Raw genomic sequence first — 18937 nt, forward strand, 5'->3', positions numbered from 1 at the left:
ATGTCTGGCAAGAATTGACATCTCTTTGTTTTGTTCTGTTTTTTGAGTCAGGGTCTCACTGTGCAGTTCAGGCTGCCCTAGAACTCAGTGATCCTCCTGCCTCAGTCTCCCAAGTGCTGGTATTACAGGCACGCACCACCATGCCCTCTAAACATTGACATCTTAATAGTTGAATCTCTCAGCTAATCAATAACTATGGACTTAGCTATGTTAGTCCATAGCTAATAACCTGTTTCCGTCTATTTAGTTTTTCTTTAATCTCTCTAAGAAATGTTTTATAGATTTTTGTGTACATGTCTTTATTTCCAATTCCCAATTGTGTGTTCCTTTTTTTTTGGTACTGGGGATCAAACTCAGGACCTTGACCACTTGCAAGGCAGACAGCAGGTGCCACTGAGCTGCATCCCCAGTCCTGGTGTGTTGCTTTTATATAGGGCTGAGGATGTAGCTCAGTAGCGCTGTGCCTGCCTGCTAAGCACAAGATCCTGAGTTCGATCCCCAGTACAGGGAAACAAAACAAAACAAAACAACAACAATAAAATAACTGGAATTGCATCTATATTTTATAGATTAATTTGGGAATATTGGTTTGTTTGTATTATTAAATCTTGTGATTCATGAACTTTGTATATATATCATGATTTTTAGGCCTAAATTAGGACCTTTAAAATTTTTTTCACAATATTCCCTGTAAAATATAGTGTAATCTTCATTAGATGCATCCCAGAGTACTTTAATAGGTTTGTTTTTGGTTGCTAATGCAGATCTTTTACAATTCTTATGGCTTTTCTAATTGTTATTAGTGAATAGAAAGACTATAGTTTTTTTTGTTGTTGTTTATTTGGTTTTTTTTGTTTTCTAAATTTTGCAGTGTGGTCTTGTTATGTTGCCAGGCTGGGCATAGGGTCAAGTAGATCCTCCTGTCTCAGCCTCCTGAGTAACTGGGACTACTGGTATATATCACCATGCCTGACTACACTATTGACCTTCATTATTGATCTTTTGTGTCTAGTTGCCATCCCTAATAGCCTTTTTCTAATAAATTTGTAGACTCTTTAAGTGTACTATGCAGAAAACTTATGTAATCTACAAACAGGAGCAGTTTTATCACTCCTTGTTCAGTATTGAAGTTTAAGTTCATTTCTTTGTATTATTACTTTGGCTAGGAATGGCTTTTAGTAGTTCTAATGAAAGAACTCTTAGAGTGTACATGCACATGTGTATAAGTAGATTACTGCCAATTCAAAAAAATTTTTCTTTGTAATGTTGGGAATTGGACACAGGGCCTCATGCATGCTAAGCAAGTATTCTAGCACTGAACTACATCCCTAGACCACCAATTCAATATTTTAAAAGGCATGGGTCCATTCAGGCCTTCTGTGTCTTCTTAAATCAGTTTTGGTAAAACATTTTTCTGAAAAATTGTTCTTTTGATCTAGATTTTCAAGTTCATCATCATCAATTCTTAATTTCCTTTTATGGTTTTAGAATTGCTATTCAATTTATAGTTATGTCTTTTTATTCCTTATACTTTTCTTAAGGGCTTTTGTTTTGTTTTGTTTTTTGAGACGGGGTCTCACTTTGTAGTTCAGGCTGGCCTTGAACTCACTATGTAGCCCAGGCTGGACTCGAATTTATAGCAATCCTCCTGCCTCAGCCTCAGAGTGCTGGGATTACAGGTGTGCACCACCATACCCTGCTTCTCCTATTTTAAAGATCATTTTATTACTCATATTGCATTCTGGGTAATTTTCTTAGGTCTATTTTCTAGTTCATTATTTGATTTTTTTCTTCTGTGTTCAATTTGCTATTTAACTCACCTCTTTTAAATAACTCTGCCCATTCCTACAAATTCTGTTTTTTAGAATTTGTTTTTAAATTATAAATTCTATTCCTTTTTATCATCATCACCACCACCATCATTATTATTGTTATTGTGCTAGGGGTCAAACCCAAGTGTTTGTGCATGTTAAATAGGCATTCTCCCACTGAGCTATATCACCAACCCCAATAATAATTTTAAATGTAGTTATTTTTAGTCTTCTTTTTTTTGGTACCAGGGATCGAACTTGGGACCCTGTGCTTGTGAGGCAGGCGGCAGAACCACTGAGCTAAATCCCCAGTCCTTTTTAGTTTTCTTTTGATTGTTCTACTATTTCAAATTCCTTGGTGTGTTAATTCTTCTGTTCATTGTGTACTCTGATTTTCCCTCATGATGAACTGTTGCCTCATATGGGGTGTAATTTTTTATTGTGAATTTTGTGAAATCATATTCTATAGGGGTTATTTTCTGTGAGAGTCTTATTCCTAGATTGCTGACTAGCTTTGTAGTTACACTTACCAAGGTTTTTTTTTTTAATGGTTTAGGACTGTATTTAGGACTGACTTGGGATTTCCTTTCTGTATTTTGGACTACATGTGTCTTGAAAGTTCAGGGGTTTTTTTGGTACCAGGGATTGAACTTGGGACCTTGCGCTTGCGAGGCAGGTGGTGGAACCATTGAGCTAAATCCCTGGCCCTTGAAAGTTCAATTTTTGCTACAATTTTTGTGTATCTTGGAGTGTGTGACATGTTCACTTTCTGTATCCATGGCCTGCTAGGTCCTTTTTTCCATGGAGCTAGTGATCCTAAGGATCCCAGATGTATATAAGATCTCATTTCCAGTTACCAAATTCACGAAGGCCTAAGGCCATGTATTATTAGTCACTTTCCCATTTCTAGGACAAAACACCCAATATCTACAACTTAAAGGAGAGGTTTGATTTGGCTCACAGCTTTCAGTGGGTTCAGTCCATGTTTGTCTGACTCCAAGGTAGAAATAGCATGGCAGAAGGGCATGTTGGAGGAAAAGCTATTCAATCCATGGCAGCAAGGAAGCAGAGAGAGAGGGAAGGAGCCAGGGAGAACACACCCTTCTAGGTCACACTCTAGGCCCCACCTCCAACCAGGCCCCACCTCCTTCACAGCACATTCAGCTATGAACTCATCAATGGATGAATCGAATCCACTGATGAGTATTTGCACCCCCATGATACATTCAGCTTCTAAACACATGAAATTTTGAGAGAACATTTTAGTTCTAGACCATAATAGGTCACATTTTATGTCCTTAAATTAGCATCAAACCCCAGTTTCCCAAAGCCTGTGTTCAAATCAGATACCAACTTTGGCCTCTCAGTTCTGTACTTTGGCTTCATATCTTCCGTTTCTGGCACCTGAGAATTTTTCTTTCTGATTAAGTTTGGAAAAAAAATTTTTATTTTGTTATAATTGCCATTTTATATCAGTCTAGTTTTTATCTTTGTTGGCGGAGGATGAAGAGTGGTCACATGTTTCCTTCGGTAAGCATGTTGCCTGAAGTTTTGTATGTGCTTCTTTAAAAATAAAATTTCTAGGGCTGGGGAGGTAGCTGAGTGGTTCCAGCACTTGCCTTGCAAGCGCAAGGTACCAAGTTCAATCCCTGGTACCAAAAAAAAAAAAATTCTAGAATTTGAATTGATATGTTAAAGAATGTGCAGAATTTCAGTATTACTAATTAATATCAAATATAATTTCCATTAAAGTTTAGCAGTCCCATCAATATTGCATATGATTATTCATTTAGAAATTATCAATTAAAAACTGTTAATCTCAAATCTGCCAGATCAATTAGTCTATCATTATTCAAGTTGGCCTTCTATAAAGCTCTAGGGCAGGGACATAAAGCATCCAAATTCTTTCTAATTGTATGACAGTGGTGGCCTTTATACTTCAGTTTTCAGTTGAGTCATTATTTCCATCTGGGTTGCCTAGTCTCCTTGTCTCAGAGACTATCAGAATCACTCAAGACCGCCTGCTTATAGTATTCTAGTCTTTTTAAAGCCTGGTTCTCTTCCTCTTCCATCTTCTGACTGTTAACCAGTTCCAAAGCTCCCTTTATCTTTTCAGGTATAGTTACAGCAATAACCTCACTCAGAATCGATTTTCTGTATTAGTCTGTTTTATATTACTATAGTGAAATATCCACAGCTGGATACTTTATAAAGAAAAGAGGCTAATCTAGCTCAGTTTTAGAGGTTCATGGGCATGGTACCAGCATTACACAGCTCTGGGAAGGCCTCAGGGTGGATGGCATCTTAATGATGAGAGTATGCATGCGTATGAGAGGTGATGTGAGAAAGGAAATGAGAAGTACAAGGGGAGACAGGCTTGCAGTCGTGTGTGTGTGTGTGTGTGTGTGTGTGTGTGTGTGTGTGGTACTGGGGATTGAACCTAGAGCCTTTGGACTGAGCTGCATTTTCATCTCCAGCCCTTTCTTACTTTTTTATTTTGAGACAGGTCTCGGTAAGTCATTAAGTTGCCCAAGCTGGGCTTGAACAAACTCGCAGTTTTTATGAGAACTGGTTCAGGGGTCCCATGAGAATTACTTTAATTCCTTCTGAGAGTGGTATCCCCAATGCCCTAAGGACCTTCCACTAGACCTCATCTTGTAAAGGTTCCACCACTTAACATTGCCATGCTAGTGGCCAATCTTCCAACATGTGAACCCTGAAGGACAAACTATGTCCAAACCATGGCACCCTTGATATTTTCCCATTTCTGCTCATGTTGCCTTTTATTTGAATTAAGATTCAGTTTGTTAGGTTCATAAGGAGCCGAACTGGGATTGTATTGGATTTATACATTAATTTGAGGATTATTGGTATCTTTACAGGTTCGAGTCGTTTTTTTCAGGAATATGGAATACCTCTCCAACATTTCAGTAAATCACCCATTTCAGTCCCCCATTTTAGTCAAACTTTGTAAACCTTTTATACATTTTGGACTTATTTTTGTTTATATTGCTTTTGTGAATGGGATTCTTTATCTTGGTAGCTTTCCTAGTGGATTATTGTTTTGGTGGTGCTGGGGATTGAACCCAGGCCCTCTCACATGCTAGGCAAGGGCTCTGCCACTGTGCCACACACCAGCCTTTCCTAACATTATTGTTAATGGTGGATGGGATGAATGGTTTACTCTGGACTTGTCCAAGTTAAAACACAGATTCTCCTACATTATTTTCTTCTACTATGATCCCCACTAGCTTGGGATTCTAAACTTATTAGTTTGGTATCTTTTGGAAAACTAAAGCTTTCACAATGTATTTTTCTTCTTCACACTGTTCATTGAAATATTGTTATTATTATTATTATTATTTTGGTATGGAGGATCAAACTCGGGACCTTCCATTTGTGAGGCAGGTGGCGGAACCACTGAGCCAAATCCCCGGCCCTTGTTCATTGAAATATTAAGCAAGGTCTATCCTAGCCTTTATCTCCAAAGTGCCATAGTGTTTATACTTCATTTAGATAGAACCAAATTCATTCCCACTGTAGACTAGCACAATTATCCAGGAATTCTAACGATTATGTGTCTCTATCTATAGAAGTCTTTATGCATCTAAATCTATTGTTCATATCTAAGCTAACTCCTATTCTTAGCCATATGGTACCCTTTAATTTTGTGTTAATCTTTTTCACTACCAAACCCTTTCTTCCCCTGTCTTCTCTGTGTCCTGTCCCCTTTTCTTCTTTTTCTGTTTTTGTCTTAAGTAGCTTTGGACATGAGCAGAGATTAACTTCTGAACTTTGCTCATTCCCAGCCAGGACATCACAGGTGATATTTACTATTTCAACTTTGCCAATGGGCAGTCTACGTGGGACCATCCATGCGATGAACACTATCGGAAGTTGGTGCTTCAAGAGCGGGCAAAACTGTCAGCTCCTGGGGCCGTTAAGAAGAAAGACAAGAAAAAGAAAAAGGAAAAGAAAGACAAGAAGGACAAAGAGGCCTCCAAAAGTCCCCTGGTAAGTCAGTGGATGCCAGCTCTGAGAAGGGCCAGGACTGAAACCTGCAGGATATTGGGAACCTGTAGATGTGTATAGCCAGGAGATTACAAACAACGATAATAAATTCTTGACAGTATGTCATCTAAATTTGCTTGTCTTCTAGCAGTTATTACCATTTTGAAACAATTCCACTGCTTTCTTTTTTTTTTTGGTACTGGGGATTGAACTTGGGTCCTTGCACTTGCGAGGCAGGCAGTGGAACCACTGAGCTAAATCCCTAGCCCATTCCACTGCTTTCTTTCTGGAGCATGTGTTGCATAATCGGACTAATAAGAGAGCAGCACTGCCAACAGTGGTGTTTCAAAGTAGTGTAAGTGATGATGTCTGCCACTCTGGGTTGGGAACAGGGAGCAATTGCTGGAGGCCAGTGAGCCTACATGAGTGAGGGTTCTTCCCTGTCACTGGGTGTGGCTGTCCTAGTGTGGGCTTGTTATTTGCTTAAAGTAGTTTGAATTCAGTTGTCAGAACACCAGTACCTTCAAGATTGAAAAGAAAAGTGTTGGGCTTTATTTGCTACATGGCTTTTCTTTGTTACCAGTGTCTTTGGTTAGTGGTGGATAACTGGAATTTTATTTCAGTGTGGTCGTGGTGGTGGTGAGTAGCTTTTATGTTGAATTCAAAATGGTCTTATAACCATTGTTGTTTTATTTGTCACTTTAACATCTCTGAACTTAGGAGGTGGAAATTATTGCTGTCATTTTAGGAGGAGCACCTTGGGAGGCTTAGGGAGTTGAGGCCCAGACTGGCTCACATATAGGTGTTACAGGGACCAGGCCTTTTTCCCTTCACTCAGCCATGGGGCTGGTAGGTATGTTGAGGAAAGGAGGGCCAGAGGAACTGAGTTCTGCCAGGTGGGGAGCACTGGGTATATTTTTTTAACCCTCTTAATGGTCCAAGTTGTTTTGTCCCTTTTTTGTTTATAGTCTGTTTCTCACCAAAGCCTCATATTTTTCACTGAAGATTTTGTCCTTTTTTTTTTTTTTTTAAACTGGGGATTGAACAGGACCTCTCACATGCTAGTCTATCTACCATGGAACTACATCCTCAGCCCTGTCTTTTTTCCTAAGGTGTCATTTCTAGCTTTGAACAGTTGTTGATTAATTTATCCTTTTTATCATGTTCAAGCTTTGTTGATTCCCTCCTTTCCCTCCCTGCATATTACTCATAGACCTGAGAAATATAACAACAAACCCATTCTTTTAGATAGAGAAAAGAGGGTAGGTAATTTCTAAATAGGTTGAATTTTCTGATATCATATGTTTGAAAGGCAAAAGGTGGCAGATAGGCTTTTCACTAGGTAGGATTGTATAAAGTGATACTCCAGTATCTGGCAGGCTCTGGCATAGTCTGGCAAGGTATGACATGACTAAAGGTAGGAGAGGAAATGAAGTGAGGGTTTGGGGGGTGGTTGTGATACATTGAATTCCTGGAGACCCCTGTTAAAAGGAATTTCTTCTGTACTTTGGGGGAAATGAGGGTAATTGGACAGCTCTGGGCCATCAGTTCTTTGGGCTCAGGACAGTCACCTCAAGCTTGAGTTTGTCTGGAGGACAGGCCTGAACAAGGTGGCAGCCTGGATGCAGGTGATTTGGGCCTCCTGGAGGTGTGCAGTCCCAGCCGGATGGCGTTTAGTGTGAATGTTTGCAGGAGCTGTTGGTTTATTATGGTGTCTTCTATGACTGTTTAGGTTATCTCCCAAGCAGTAGCAACTTGTGCCTTTGCTAGAAGACACTGGAATGAATTTCCAAGGGTCAGGCCATGGGTGTACTTCCCCTCTTTTCTCCCTTGTACAAAATTTCTGAGAGTCCTTGATAAAAGGGGGATTTTATAAAATTAATGAATCACAGAACCTGAGAGTAGTACCTTAGGTAACACCTGGCTAGTGATTTTCAGACTTTTGTTAATAACAGAGCCCTGCCTTCAGATCATTTTCTCTGTAGAGGTACAGCTTATAAAGAAAGAAATGGAGCTGCTTTGGTTGAACCTGGGGGGGTGGGGTGGGCCTGAATGATGCCTCTTCTCTGTCACATGTCCATTTTATAGGGCCTCCCAAGCACTGAGTCCCCTAGGTACCATGGAGCAAGGTCTGCAGTCTGTTGATCTAGTCCAGCCTCTTCTCTGTAAAGAAAACAGCTTATTTTCAAACCAAGGAAGTTTTAGCTTTTCTTCTCTTTTTGATTTCTGCTTTAAGTGGAGGGTGGGTTTCTGCTAAGAACTTGCCAAGGGTTGAGGTAGTAGGTATAAATCAGAAGTGTTTTGTCTTAGTTTTCTCTGCATGTTTATGTAACCATCTAGGAAACACAGCCTGAGCAGGGACTTCTGGCTTCTTCCTTTCTCTGTGGCCCATCCCCTCTCTCAGCACCTGGGCCTGTTGATCTGGACCTAGACCAAGAAATGGAGGCTAGAAGTGAGGGATCCTTTAAGAAAGGAGAGAGTCCATGCATGTTGAGTGACACTCCTTGGGCTTCCACGGGTGCCCTACCCAGCAAGCTGCAGCCACTGTCCCAGGGCCAAACTTCCCAAACCCACCAGATCTTTGCCGATGTGGAGAAAATCTTAGGGAGGGCTCCAGCCCAATGCAGGACAGAAATAGCTGATCAGCAGGGTTTGGAGACACCTCAGAAGGCAGCAGAGAAAATCTACCTGGGGTCTTCAGACCCTGAAATAGAAGAGCTGGAAATGAGGACCAGACAGCAGATGCTTGGAGCCCTGGGTCCTCAGAACACTGGGCCTCTCGAGAATGGGCAAGATGTGTTAGGAAGCAAGAGCCAGGACCCTGTCCACACTAAGCTTTCTGAAGCCAGCAAGGGCCCACAGCTAAAAAGGGAGAAGCATAGCCACAGCATAGCCACACTGAGCTCCACTGGCCCTGCGGGGGACAAGGGTCACAGTCCTGTTCCCTTGCACTCCCCTGAGGAGGAGTCCTCCCTGTCCCCTTGTTCTTCTGACCACATGCTGCCTACCAGGAAGAGCAAGATGTTCTTAGTAGATGGCAGCTTAGCTGAAGATCTGAGTTGGCAGGGAGTTCCTGGGGAAGGTTAGAGTTTGGGCAGGGGGAGGCGAAGGAGAGAGCCCCCAGGAATGTGGGTAGAAGAAGTCTCCAAGCTTGTCAACACGGACACCCCCGGGATCTGTAAGAAAACAGAGCCCAGTGCCCCTGTAGCTCTGGGGGCCACAGCTGAAGATCCACTGCAGGGTTGCTTCCTAATACGACCTGATACCCTGGCATCAGAATCAGCCCAGAATGCCTCTTCTGAGGCTCCAGACATTGAGAAGAGCCAGCTCCCAGAGTCTCCAGACCCTCCCAATGAAGGTAGGAAGCCTAGTGTGTCTGGGACTGACCTGGAGAGCTGCAGCAGTGGCGACAGCAGCCAGGCCTTGCCTCTTGTGTCTCTAATCCCTGGTGAGGCGAACAGCTTCCCTGGGGGCCTACAGAGCTCCTGAGCATCTGTGCTGGCGGTGGATCATTCGGGCCCGGGGCCCAGAGATTCACACTTGTGCCCCTACCTGGCATTCCACTTGTCTCACATACAAAGCTCTGCTGAGGAGCAGTCAGAGAGTGGAGACTACTCTGAGGATCAGAAGTTCTACCAGCACATCCTGCAGATGGTCAAAATCTCCAGGAGGCTGGAGGGTCTGGGGCTGTCTGAGAGCATGCAGGAAATACCATGCAAAGACTTTGCCGACATGGTCTGTTGCATGGCTGCTGAGTCTTTCAGGATGTCTAGTGAGGGTGAACAAGAGGCCATGAGAATCATGGAGAGGGACTTGAGGTTTCTGTCGTGCGGGCTGCAGCTGCTGGAACACCATCAGGAGGTGGCCCCTGTCTTTGCAGGGCAGGAGGTTCCTCAGCAAGCTTACTGCCAGCCAAGCAGCAGACCCCTCAGGCAGGAGCTAGTCGAGCTGAGTATCAACAGAAGGCTTGCTACAGAGCCAGGGGAGACACAGCTTCTCAACCAGGTAGGCTTCTTAGAGAGCATGGCCTGAGGCTTCAGGCCAGGGTGAACTTAGCAGGGAGGGAGCAGGTGGAGTTCATGTCTTAACAAAGCCCTTACATTTGCTTTCTTCTTACTTATCCTCCCTTAGTACTACTGATCCCTTTACCCAGATGGCTGTCTTGTGGGACAACATATATTTCTTCTACCGCATCTCCTACAAGATAGGGCATTTTTGACTTCCCTTCCCTGGATATAATTGTTAATTTGTGGGTGGTTCACATGCTTTGAAGGTGATCAGCACCGACAGTGGGCAAGGTGGCACTAATGCTGGGGATCATACAGGATATAGCCACCTTCTGGGGTTTGTGAAGCCTTTCTCATCAACTAATTCGGAAGCAGGGTTATTTCTAGGAACAACCTACATCAAAGCTCTGAACCTGTCCTTCTCGGAGGCATGAGGAACTAGAGAGTTTATACCCTCACGAAGGACTGAGGCACACAGTCTCCTTGTACTGTCCAATGAGCTGTTTCTGCTGCTTTCCTCTTGGGTCCCCAGAAACCAAATAGCTAAATTGTGTCATGCTTGTGCAGTCCCTATTTGTGACTTTACTTCCTCCCCTACTGGGATTTGCCGAAGGGCTGGGCTTGCCCTGTCATTCTAATCCTTTGTCCCTATAAGAGTCACCATATTCTTCGTTCAGAAGAAGTCAAATTGGATCAGAGACTATGGAGATCAGTCTGAATTTCCCTGGCTATTTTGCTCTGGCCCAGCTGTGGCTTTACCCAGTTATTCCCTCTGGTTCCTAATTGCTGACGTGCACTGCTTCTCTGTGAGCTTTAATAACTACTATAGTACTATAAATATCAGATAAGCTGCAGATTATCCTGAAAGTTTTAATTAGCCCAATGGCAGCAAGTTTATCTTCTCTGAAAGACAACGCCATGCACAGCCCCACACTCAGAGTTAATGGCCATCTATAGAAGATGATCAGCTAGGAGCCAGGAATGTATAATTTTTATGCTAACCACTGATTTAGTAAAGGGCCCGGAGAACAAAGGCTTCAGCATGCCTGTCTCTCTCCCTCAAGCCCCCAGCACGTTAGCAAATTAGCCATGTTAGGAGTCTATAATTTTCTGTAAATACAGTGTGGGAAGAATTTTGCTTGCTGATATGCTGGGGCTGGTTGGAAGGGCTAAAAGTAGGAGGGCCTGGGCCAGTTTGCTCGTAGTTCATTTAGAGAAGCTCTTTTTTTTTTTGGTGCTGGGGATCAAACTCAGGACCTTGTGCTTGTAAGGCAGGTGCCAGAACCACTGTGCTAAATCCCTGGCCCAAACAAGCTCTTTTTTCCCCCTGCAAAGTTCTCTTGCTAGCCCTGTGGCTTTGGATAGGGTTCTTGATCTCACCAACCTCCATTTGCTCAAGGGGAGTGTGGGTAAAGGCAGAGCTTGCCTCCAGTTGTTGTGAGAGTAAGATGAGACATTACGTATCAGTGGTACTCAGGCATTTTGGCCAATTTTATGTATCAGCTCTTTTTCTCCCTAACAGTGATACTCTACAACAGTCTAGATGGTTGGGGATCTGCAGAGACTCAGGGGTGGTTCTCACCTCACCTTTCAACCAAGCATCCGATGCCCTCTCTATGCAGAAACAGGCCCAGCTGGGACTACCCAGGGACCTGGCTCTTAGGCTTAGGCTGAGGCTGTGGCTGAGAAGATGACCAGTCTGAACTTCCTCAGCCTGACTTCTTCTGGGTTCCTTTTTCTTCAGTTCCTGTGGGATTAGAGGGAAACAAAACTTTTGCTTCCTTTTATACATTTTAAGTTTGAGAAATGAAGAGCTCTTTGTAAATTGTCCCCAGAATGCTGATCTCACCTGTGCTTTTTCTTTTTTCTTTTTTTTTTTTTGTATCAGGGATCGAACTCAGGACTTTGTGCTTGTGAGGCAGGCATAATGCCACTGAGCTAAACCCCTGGCCCTTCTTCTTCTTCTTTTGTTTTTTTTGGTACTGGGGATCGAACTCAGATCCTTGTGCTTTTGAGGCAGGCGGTGGAACCACTGAGCTAAATCCCTGGCCCTATTTTTTTTTTTCTTTGAGACAGGGTCTTACCATGTAGTTCAGACCAGCCTTGAGCTCAGTAGGTAGCTTAGGCTGACCCTCCTGCGTTAGCCTTCCAAGTGCTGGGATTGTAGGTGTGAGCCACCATGTCCGGCTGGCCTATGCTTCTGTAAGCCCAGGTAATCATAATGGGAATCTGAGCAATGGTGCCATCCCATAATATCAGAGTAGCCTGGGCCACTCACAAAGACCCCTTGCATTCATCATCTGGTTTGAGCTGCTCAGTAAACCCTCCCTGGGGGCACAGCACCCACCCTGTTCATCTTGCAGATGAGTAAACTGGGAACCCGAGAGTCTGTTGATCTCACACCACACCTTCTGCCCTCAATCTAGTTTCTGTCGATCTTCTTTTTTTTGGTACCAGGGATTGAACCTAGGACCTTGCACTTGTGAGGCAGGTGGCTGAACCACTGAGCCTAATCCCTGGCACACCCAGTCTAGTTTCTTTCCCCAGTCCTGGCTGGCACAAAGCCTTTGTGAGAGCAGGGCGGAAGATTGCTCTCTTCCACAGGTCTCTTCTCAGTGCCTTCCCCAGCAGTGGAGCGCAGAGAGAGTTCTTTTGTTGTTCATGCATTTTTTTTTTTCATTTTCATTAAACTAATAGATGCCCATAGTTAGAAAAAAAAATTCCAAAATCAAGTCAAATAGTACCAAAAGGCATATGACAAAGTACAGCAGTTCTCCAGGGTGCAGAGCCCTCCTCAGAGGCAGCCACTGTTTTCTGGTGTTTACTTCCATCTTTGTCAGTGATATGCTGAGATTGCTTTTTCTGCACTCATCAATTTTAAGCTTTATCTATTGAGACTTCTTGTTCGGGTAGATGAGGGTTTTGTCTCTGCATCCCTCTCCCGCATACTTCCTTCATGGCTTCTGAAAGGAGAGCAGAACCCTATGCAGCATCTGCCAGATGTGAGAGAACTGTTTATGTGCTATAGCATTCGAGTTATGAGAATCAAGAAACAAGCCTGTGATTTCTCACACAGTTGGCACAATGGCAATTTCTGGATGTTGTGTTTCATTAGTATCCTCCAAGCGGAGGGTTTAAATTTGAGCGGGCAGGATTTAGATGTTTTATTTTTGTATCTGTATCCGACACTCTCAGAGCCATGTGGTTTCTTGGGTTTGTAATGAGATATTTTTTGTTGCCCAGGCTCTGGGTTCCTCATTAGCCCCGATCCATGTTCCTCTCAAGGGCCTGGCTCCTTTACGAGGCCTCGTGGATGCCCAACCCTCTGCTCTTCGTGGATCTCAAAATGTGAGTCCAGGGAGCTCTGCAGAGTCTGTTCAGCTCGGGGAATTCCCGCTGGTAAGTACTTTGATGGTGTGTAGAGTGTTTAATTATCGCCAGGCCTCCTAGAACCAGGGCCCATAGATGAAGAGTAGAGGAATAGACCGAGTCCTCAGCAGTCATAATCGGATACAGGAGCTGAGTCATGCCTGTGTGACGCCGAATGTGGGTGTTGGACAGTAGAGGACAGGTCATGGCAGAGGGATACCAGTTCTGACTTCCCTGTCCTCAGAGCCAGGCAGTGGGAGCCGGAGCCCCCAGGTCAGCATCCTGGACAAGGGGGCACTTGATGTGGGAAATGTCTACACGGAGAGTAGGAAAAGCATTCCACAGTCATTCTGTAAGTCTTCCTGGTGAGTCCTCCCTTGATTTTCCTTCTCTATTTTGGAGCCTCCACAGGATCTCAAGACTTCTGCTTATTCAAAGGGTCTCTTGGGCTCCATCCATGAGGACAAGAATGCTGTCAGCCTCTTGGCTTTAGGGGAAGAGACCAATGAGGATGAGGAGGAGAGTGACAACCAGGTAAGGATGAAGTCCTTGTCCTGGCCTACAAACCTTCTGTACAATTTTGTTTTCTTGAAAAATGTTTTTTAGGGGCCGGGGATGTAGCTCAGTGGCACTGAACCTGCCTGACAAGCACAAGGTCCTGAGTTTGATCTCCAGTACTGAAAAAAAAAAAAGAAAAGAAAGAAAAAAAATTTTTTTGATAAACTATGTATGATGTAAAATTTGCTATTTTTACTTTTTTTTTTTTTTTTGGCAGTACTATGGACCAAACTCAGGGCCTTCACACTGAGGGACATCTTCAGCCCTTTTAAAATTTTTTAGGTTAAGGCAGGATCTTGCTAAGTTACTATGTTGCCCATGCTAGGCTTGAACCTATCTTCCTCAGCCATCCAGAGGGCTGGGATTATAGGTGTCACTACCACGCCCAGTCACTTTAACTATTTTTAAGTGTACAGTTCAGTGGTCTTAAATACCTTCACAATTTTGTACAATCATCACCACCCTTTATTTCCAGAAGCTGGTCATAATCCCAAATAGAAACTCTGTACCTGCTGGGCAGGGTGGCTCATGCTTGTAGTCCTAGCACTTGGGAGGCTGAGGCAGTAGGATCACCATGAGTTCGAGGTCAGCCTGGACTATATAGCAAGACCCTGTCCTAAAACAAAAAACAAACGAACTCTTTACCCATTAAACAATCACCCTATTCTCCAGCTCCTGGTAACCTCCAGCCTGGTTTATGTCTCTATGAGTTTGCCTATTATAGATATTTTGTATAAGTGGAATCATACAGTATTTTTTCCTTTTGTGTCTTTCATCTTTCATTTAGCATGTTTTCAAGGTTCATGTTGCAGCGTTCATGTGAATGTAATTCTGTTCATTCCTTTTGAAGGCTGAATAGTGTTCCATTACATTTATGCTACATTTTGTTTATCTACTCATCTGTTAATGAATACATGAGTTGGTTCTACCTTTGGCTGACCTCTGTGCTATTTTAATAAAAGCAAAAATGATTTTGTAACCCACAATTTCATTTCTTGATCAGTCTGTGTGCATCCTAGGTCTGATCCTGAAGATACAGCTGAGGAGCTTCTTGGCCATTTGCTTGGCACACAGAATTATTCACAATGGGTAAAGGGCTGGTTAGTGGCTCCTGCTCTGAAGCCCTGGCTTGGCCCTGCCTGCCAGCTTAGCAGGACCCCACTTCTCCCTCTGCATGCCCCTCCCTTGGGATGGCCACAGACTTACCTAATCTCATGATCATTTTTGTTTCTAGAGTGTCCAAAGCTCCAATGAGTTTTTTAAGAACCTGCATCTGGATCTCGGGTCCCTGGGGGGGAACTTTGAATATGAGGTAAGAGCCTGAAGCCCCTGATGGCAAATGCTTCCTCCTTCCTTCTGAAGCCTTTCTGTTTATGGGATCATATTTGGAAAGGTACCCATTTTGTTCCAGTCCTATCCAGGATTTGTGGGGTTTAGAGAATGAAAAGGAGCAGGGGATCCATTTACTTACTCATATATCAAATAACCATTTCTTGAATGTTAGTGCATGTGACACTTCACTAGGTGCTGTAAGACCTGTGAACATAAAAGAAATCTGCTTACTGCCATCTCAGATTCTGCATTCTCAAAAACTTAGGAAGAAGAAATTACTTGTGTGGACATCAGGGAAAACTTGGTAGAAGAGATAACTTCTGAACTGGGTCTTAAAAGAGTAGCTGAGTTTTAGACAAGATGGATATGAAGGAATATTCTAGGCAGTTGAACAACCTGAGTAAAGGTTTGAAGGCCGAAAAATGTAGAGTGTAGATGGGAATAGCTTCTGGAACATGCTACCGAGTTCTGATCCCTTTCTCTGAAGTCTGTCCTCTTTCCCATGAGAATGTTCTTTTTAAAGAACAGATGAACAGCAAAACTCATCATGATTTAATGCCTACAACCTCCAATGTGTATTTGCACTTGGAAGGGAACATCTCCTACTATGTGTTCTTTGTCTAGTGTCTGACTTATTAACTTTTAAACAACTGAAATTTCTTTATTCCCAAAATAAAGAACAGCCAATGGATCATGAAGTCAATGAGTTAGAGTTACACAAACATTTAAATACTAGCTGCAGGCTTAATTCGTTAAACTTTTTATAGGTCTAGTTTATCAAATTCTTTTAAATACCTTAAACACCTTAAAATGAAACCAATCACCCACACCTTATTAGAATGATCACAAAACAGGCCAGTAAAACAAAAGTGCAACTATCATAGATTTAAATTTGTTTCCTTATTATACCATGTTCTTTCCTTTCTTTTTCTTTTTTTTTGTTGATATTGGGGATTGAACCCTGGGAGCACTGAGGTACATCCCCACCCTTCTTATGTTTATTTTCTATTTTGTGACAGAGTCTTGCTAAAGTTGCCCAGGCAGGCTATCAACTTCTGATCCTTCTGCCTCACTTTCCTTAGCTAGGATAAAAGTCATGTGCTGTCAGGCTTTATCCCTTATTATTTCTGACTTGTTTTTCTTGGTGTTCATCTCACCTTCAGAGCCAGGGGACTGTCTCAGGCCAGCTAAGGTTTCAGATGCTGGCTGACAGGCCCTGATGTGGTTCTTGAGACCTGAAGCTGTAGATGGACCTCCCAACCCTGTCTCCCAAGGTGACACAGCCCTTCCTGTTGGACAGGACCTTCTTCTTAGGTTCTTGCCTGCTAGAGCAAAAGCTATCCAACTTTTTGGATCTACACAGTCATATAAGTCTTGATTGTGACTTTAACCCTTTCTGCCAAATGTGGCACTTTTTTCTGAGTATCCCATCTGTTTTGTCGATCTGATACATGTCTACTTTGAATTGGTTCCTTTTGAACAGAACTTAGTTTGGATGGGTGCCTCAGAGGCCTTCATTCTGTTTGGTTCCCTGATATGACAACTTTGTTTTACCCTCAGCCACCGTTAAGACCTGCACTGACTGATGGAATCAAAGGAGCTGCTCCGTTTTGAGTGACCTTGAGTAGTTATGAGAGTGTTAGGCAGACTTAGTTGCTTTTGGAGGAAGAGGATAGCTTCCTAGACACTGAGCAAGATGAGGGTGGAGATTCTGCCTATTCATATTTATATTTGAGCACCATGCCCATTGCCTGGAACATAGGAAGCTCCTGGGGATGTTTTGTTAAACAATGGAGAGTGAATGAATACATGAATGAAGGCGCTATATGCTGGGATGGGGTGGGGGATATCTAGGCAAGTTGTACAGTATTTTTTTCTTCCCATGGTTTTCTCAAGTTCTGGGTAGAGTGGTACTTGGTTCTTGCTAGCAGCTGGTGGATTGATGATCTCAACATGGACTGATCATGATTCACTGTGATCTTGAACTATTTAACCTTTACTTTGTAGTGGGTTACAGATGTCGACAAAAAAGGCATTTTCATCTTTATCATGTCCTGAATTTCTTGAAGATTTTCTTTCTGATGATTATGTGGGGGGAGTGGGAACTTGCAAACATTTTATAACCTCTTTAATATAAATAGGCACCTCAGTGTGATGGGGGAAATGTCTGGAGTGGGCAGTGTTAATACACCTCCCACCCCTGTCTCTAGCAGCCCAGCAGATTGAGTTCTTTTTGTCACATGGGGTGTGGAATTCATATGTTCTAACTTCAGGCAGGAATTAGGGCTTTTTCTGCTAGGGAAAGCTAGTAGTGAGGATGAATGATGATTTTGGAACAGGCAAAGCTGCATCTGCTTGCGCTCTGGCCTTTGAGAATGCCTTTTGTCTCAGCTTACAGTCCTTGGATCCTCTGAACTGTCCACTTTTCCCTACTGTCTGGCATCCCAGGCAGCCTTTGTGTAGAGCGTTTCTTCCTGGCTTAACTCTGCCTTATCTCACTGAGCAATCACTTTGCTCATGTTTCCATGAGAGGGCAGTAGGATGGCAAGAATGCATCTTTCCCCCTGTGTCTTTCTCCCTCCTCTTCTGTCTTCCAACTTAAACCCATTTCTAGTCTGTCACAGACTTAGAAGGGAAAGGTTCAGGGAAACAGCACTGAGAACGCATATGAAGGAGGTGGGAGAGGCAGAAGGGTGGGCGAGAAGGCAGTATGTGGCCATTTGGCCATGTGGCGCTGATGAAAAGCCCATCAGCAGATCAAAGGAGCAGGAGGGAGCCAGGGCTTAGAAATAACAGGATGATGTCAGTGTGATCGGAAAGCGCTAACTACACTGGGGAGCTGTGCAAAGAGTTGAGACCAGCTAGGGTGGGGGTGAGACCAGAAAAATAAACTGGACTGATGTTTGGCCTGGCAGATGGTCTCCCCAGACAGATCAATGCATGGTTCAGCCCCCCGCCCCATACGATTGCAGGAGTTCCTGGCCTTGTGTTCTAGTCAGGAAGTGGAGACCGTAGCCCTGGAGAGTTCTGGCTTTTGGGAGAGGATGTCAGATATTCTTGAAATGGTTCTTATATGTACTCCTTGGAGCCCCCTCCTCATGCAAATGGCCTTGTGATGTTCAAGGACCTGGGGCAGTAGCAGCAGGAAAGGAGAGTGTGAGCTCAGATGAGCTGAGGGCAAAGCCGGGTACCCACAAAAGCCCAGGGCATGAGACTGCACAGGTACCTTGAGTGTGTATGCTGGGTAGGGACTTCTGGATTCTGGTCTGGTGATATGCCAAGGAGTAGCAGCTGGGAGAAAAGAGGTGGGTGTGAGTCAGTTGTACTCAGCTCTTGTTCAGCCATTTGTGGATAACCTATGGCCAGTGTAATCTCCTCTGCTTTCTCCACCCTCAAGGTGAGCCTCTGGCTAGCCTGTCATTGGAGTTCGTTGACAAGGTGCAGTATTATTCTAATACTAGCCATGTTTTAGTATTTAGATAGACAAGGATCAGCCCCATCATATGAAAAAATCATTGTTTTTTTGGTGCTTTGGGTTGAACTCAGGATCTTGTGCATATTAAGTACACCCTATACTGAGGCACACCCCAAGCTGAAAATCTTCTTTTGGAGACTTTAAGGCTTGAGAGTTGGTTAGACTGGGCCAAAGGTTATTATGTAGTCTACTTGTATCCTCTCATGTATGAGAACGAGAATCTCTACTTGTATCTGGCATTTTCTGATTTTTGATAGGTTACTTGTTTTTCCATCATTTTGAATAGTTAATAGTTAACATTTGTTTGATATTTTCCATTTAATAAGCACCATAACTACTATATAGTCTAATCCCTGTGTGACCTTGACAAATAA

At 43.3% G+C, this 18937-nt stretch overlaps 1 protein-coding gene across 4 annotated transcripts in view; it reads left to right on the plus strand.

Moving 5' to 3' along the window:
- The window catches only part of Cep164 (centrosomal protein 164), a 72387-nt gene that overhangs the window by 15789 nt on the left and 37661 nt on the right, over positions 1–18937 (plus strand). For all 4 annotated transcript variants that reach the window (XM_013076588.3, XM_013076589.3, XM_021237836.2 and 1 more), the window contains exons 4-7: positions 5621–5825; positions 13073–13228; positions 13601–13732; positions 14991–15068. In XM_013076588.3, coding sequence (XP_012932042.2) covers positions 5621–5825; positions 13073–13228; positions 13601–13732; positions 14991–15068 — 571 coding nt within the window. The remainder of the gene's footprint in view (positions 1–5620; positions 5826–13072; positions 13229–13600; positions 13733–14990; positions 15069–18937) is intronic.

The sequence above is a fragment of the Heterocephalus glaber genome, unplaced genomic scaffold, assembly GCF_053883595.1.
Source record: "Heterocephalus glaber isolate CG9 unplaced genomic scaffold, H.glaber_assembly_v1.0 deba00001429, whole genome shotgun sequence".
Taxonomy (NCBI): domain Eukaryota; kingdom Metazoa; phylum Chordata; class Mammalia; order Rodentia; family Bathyergidae; genus Heterocephalus; species Heterocephalus glaber.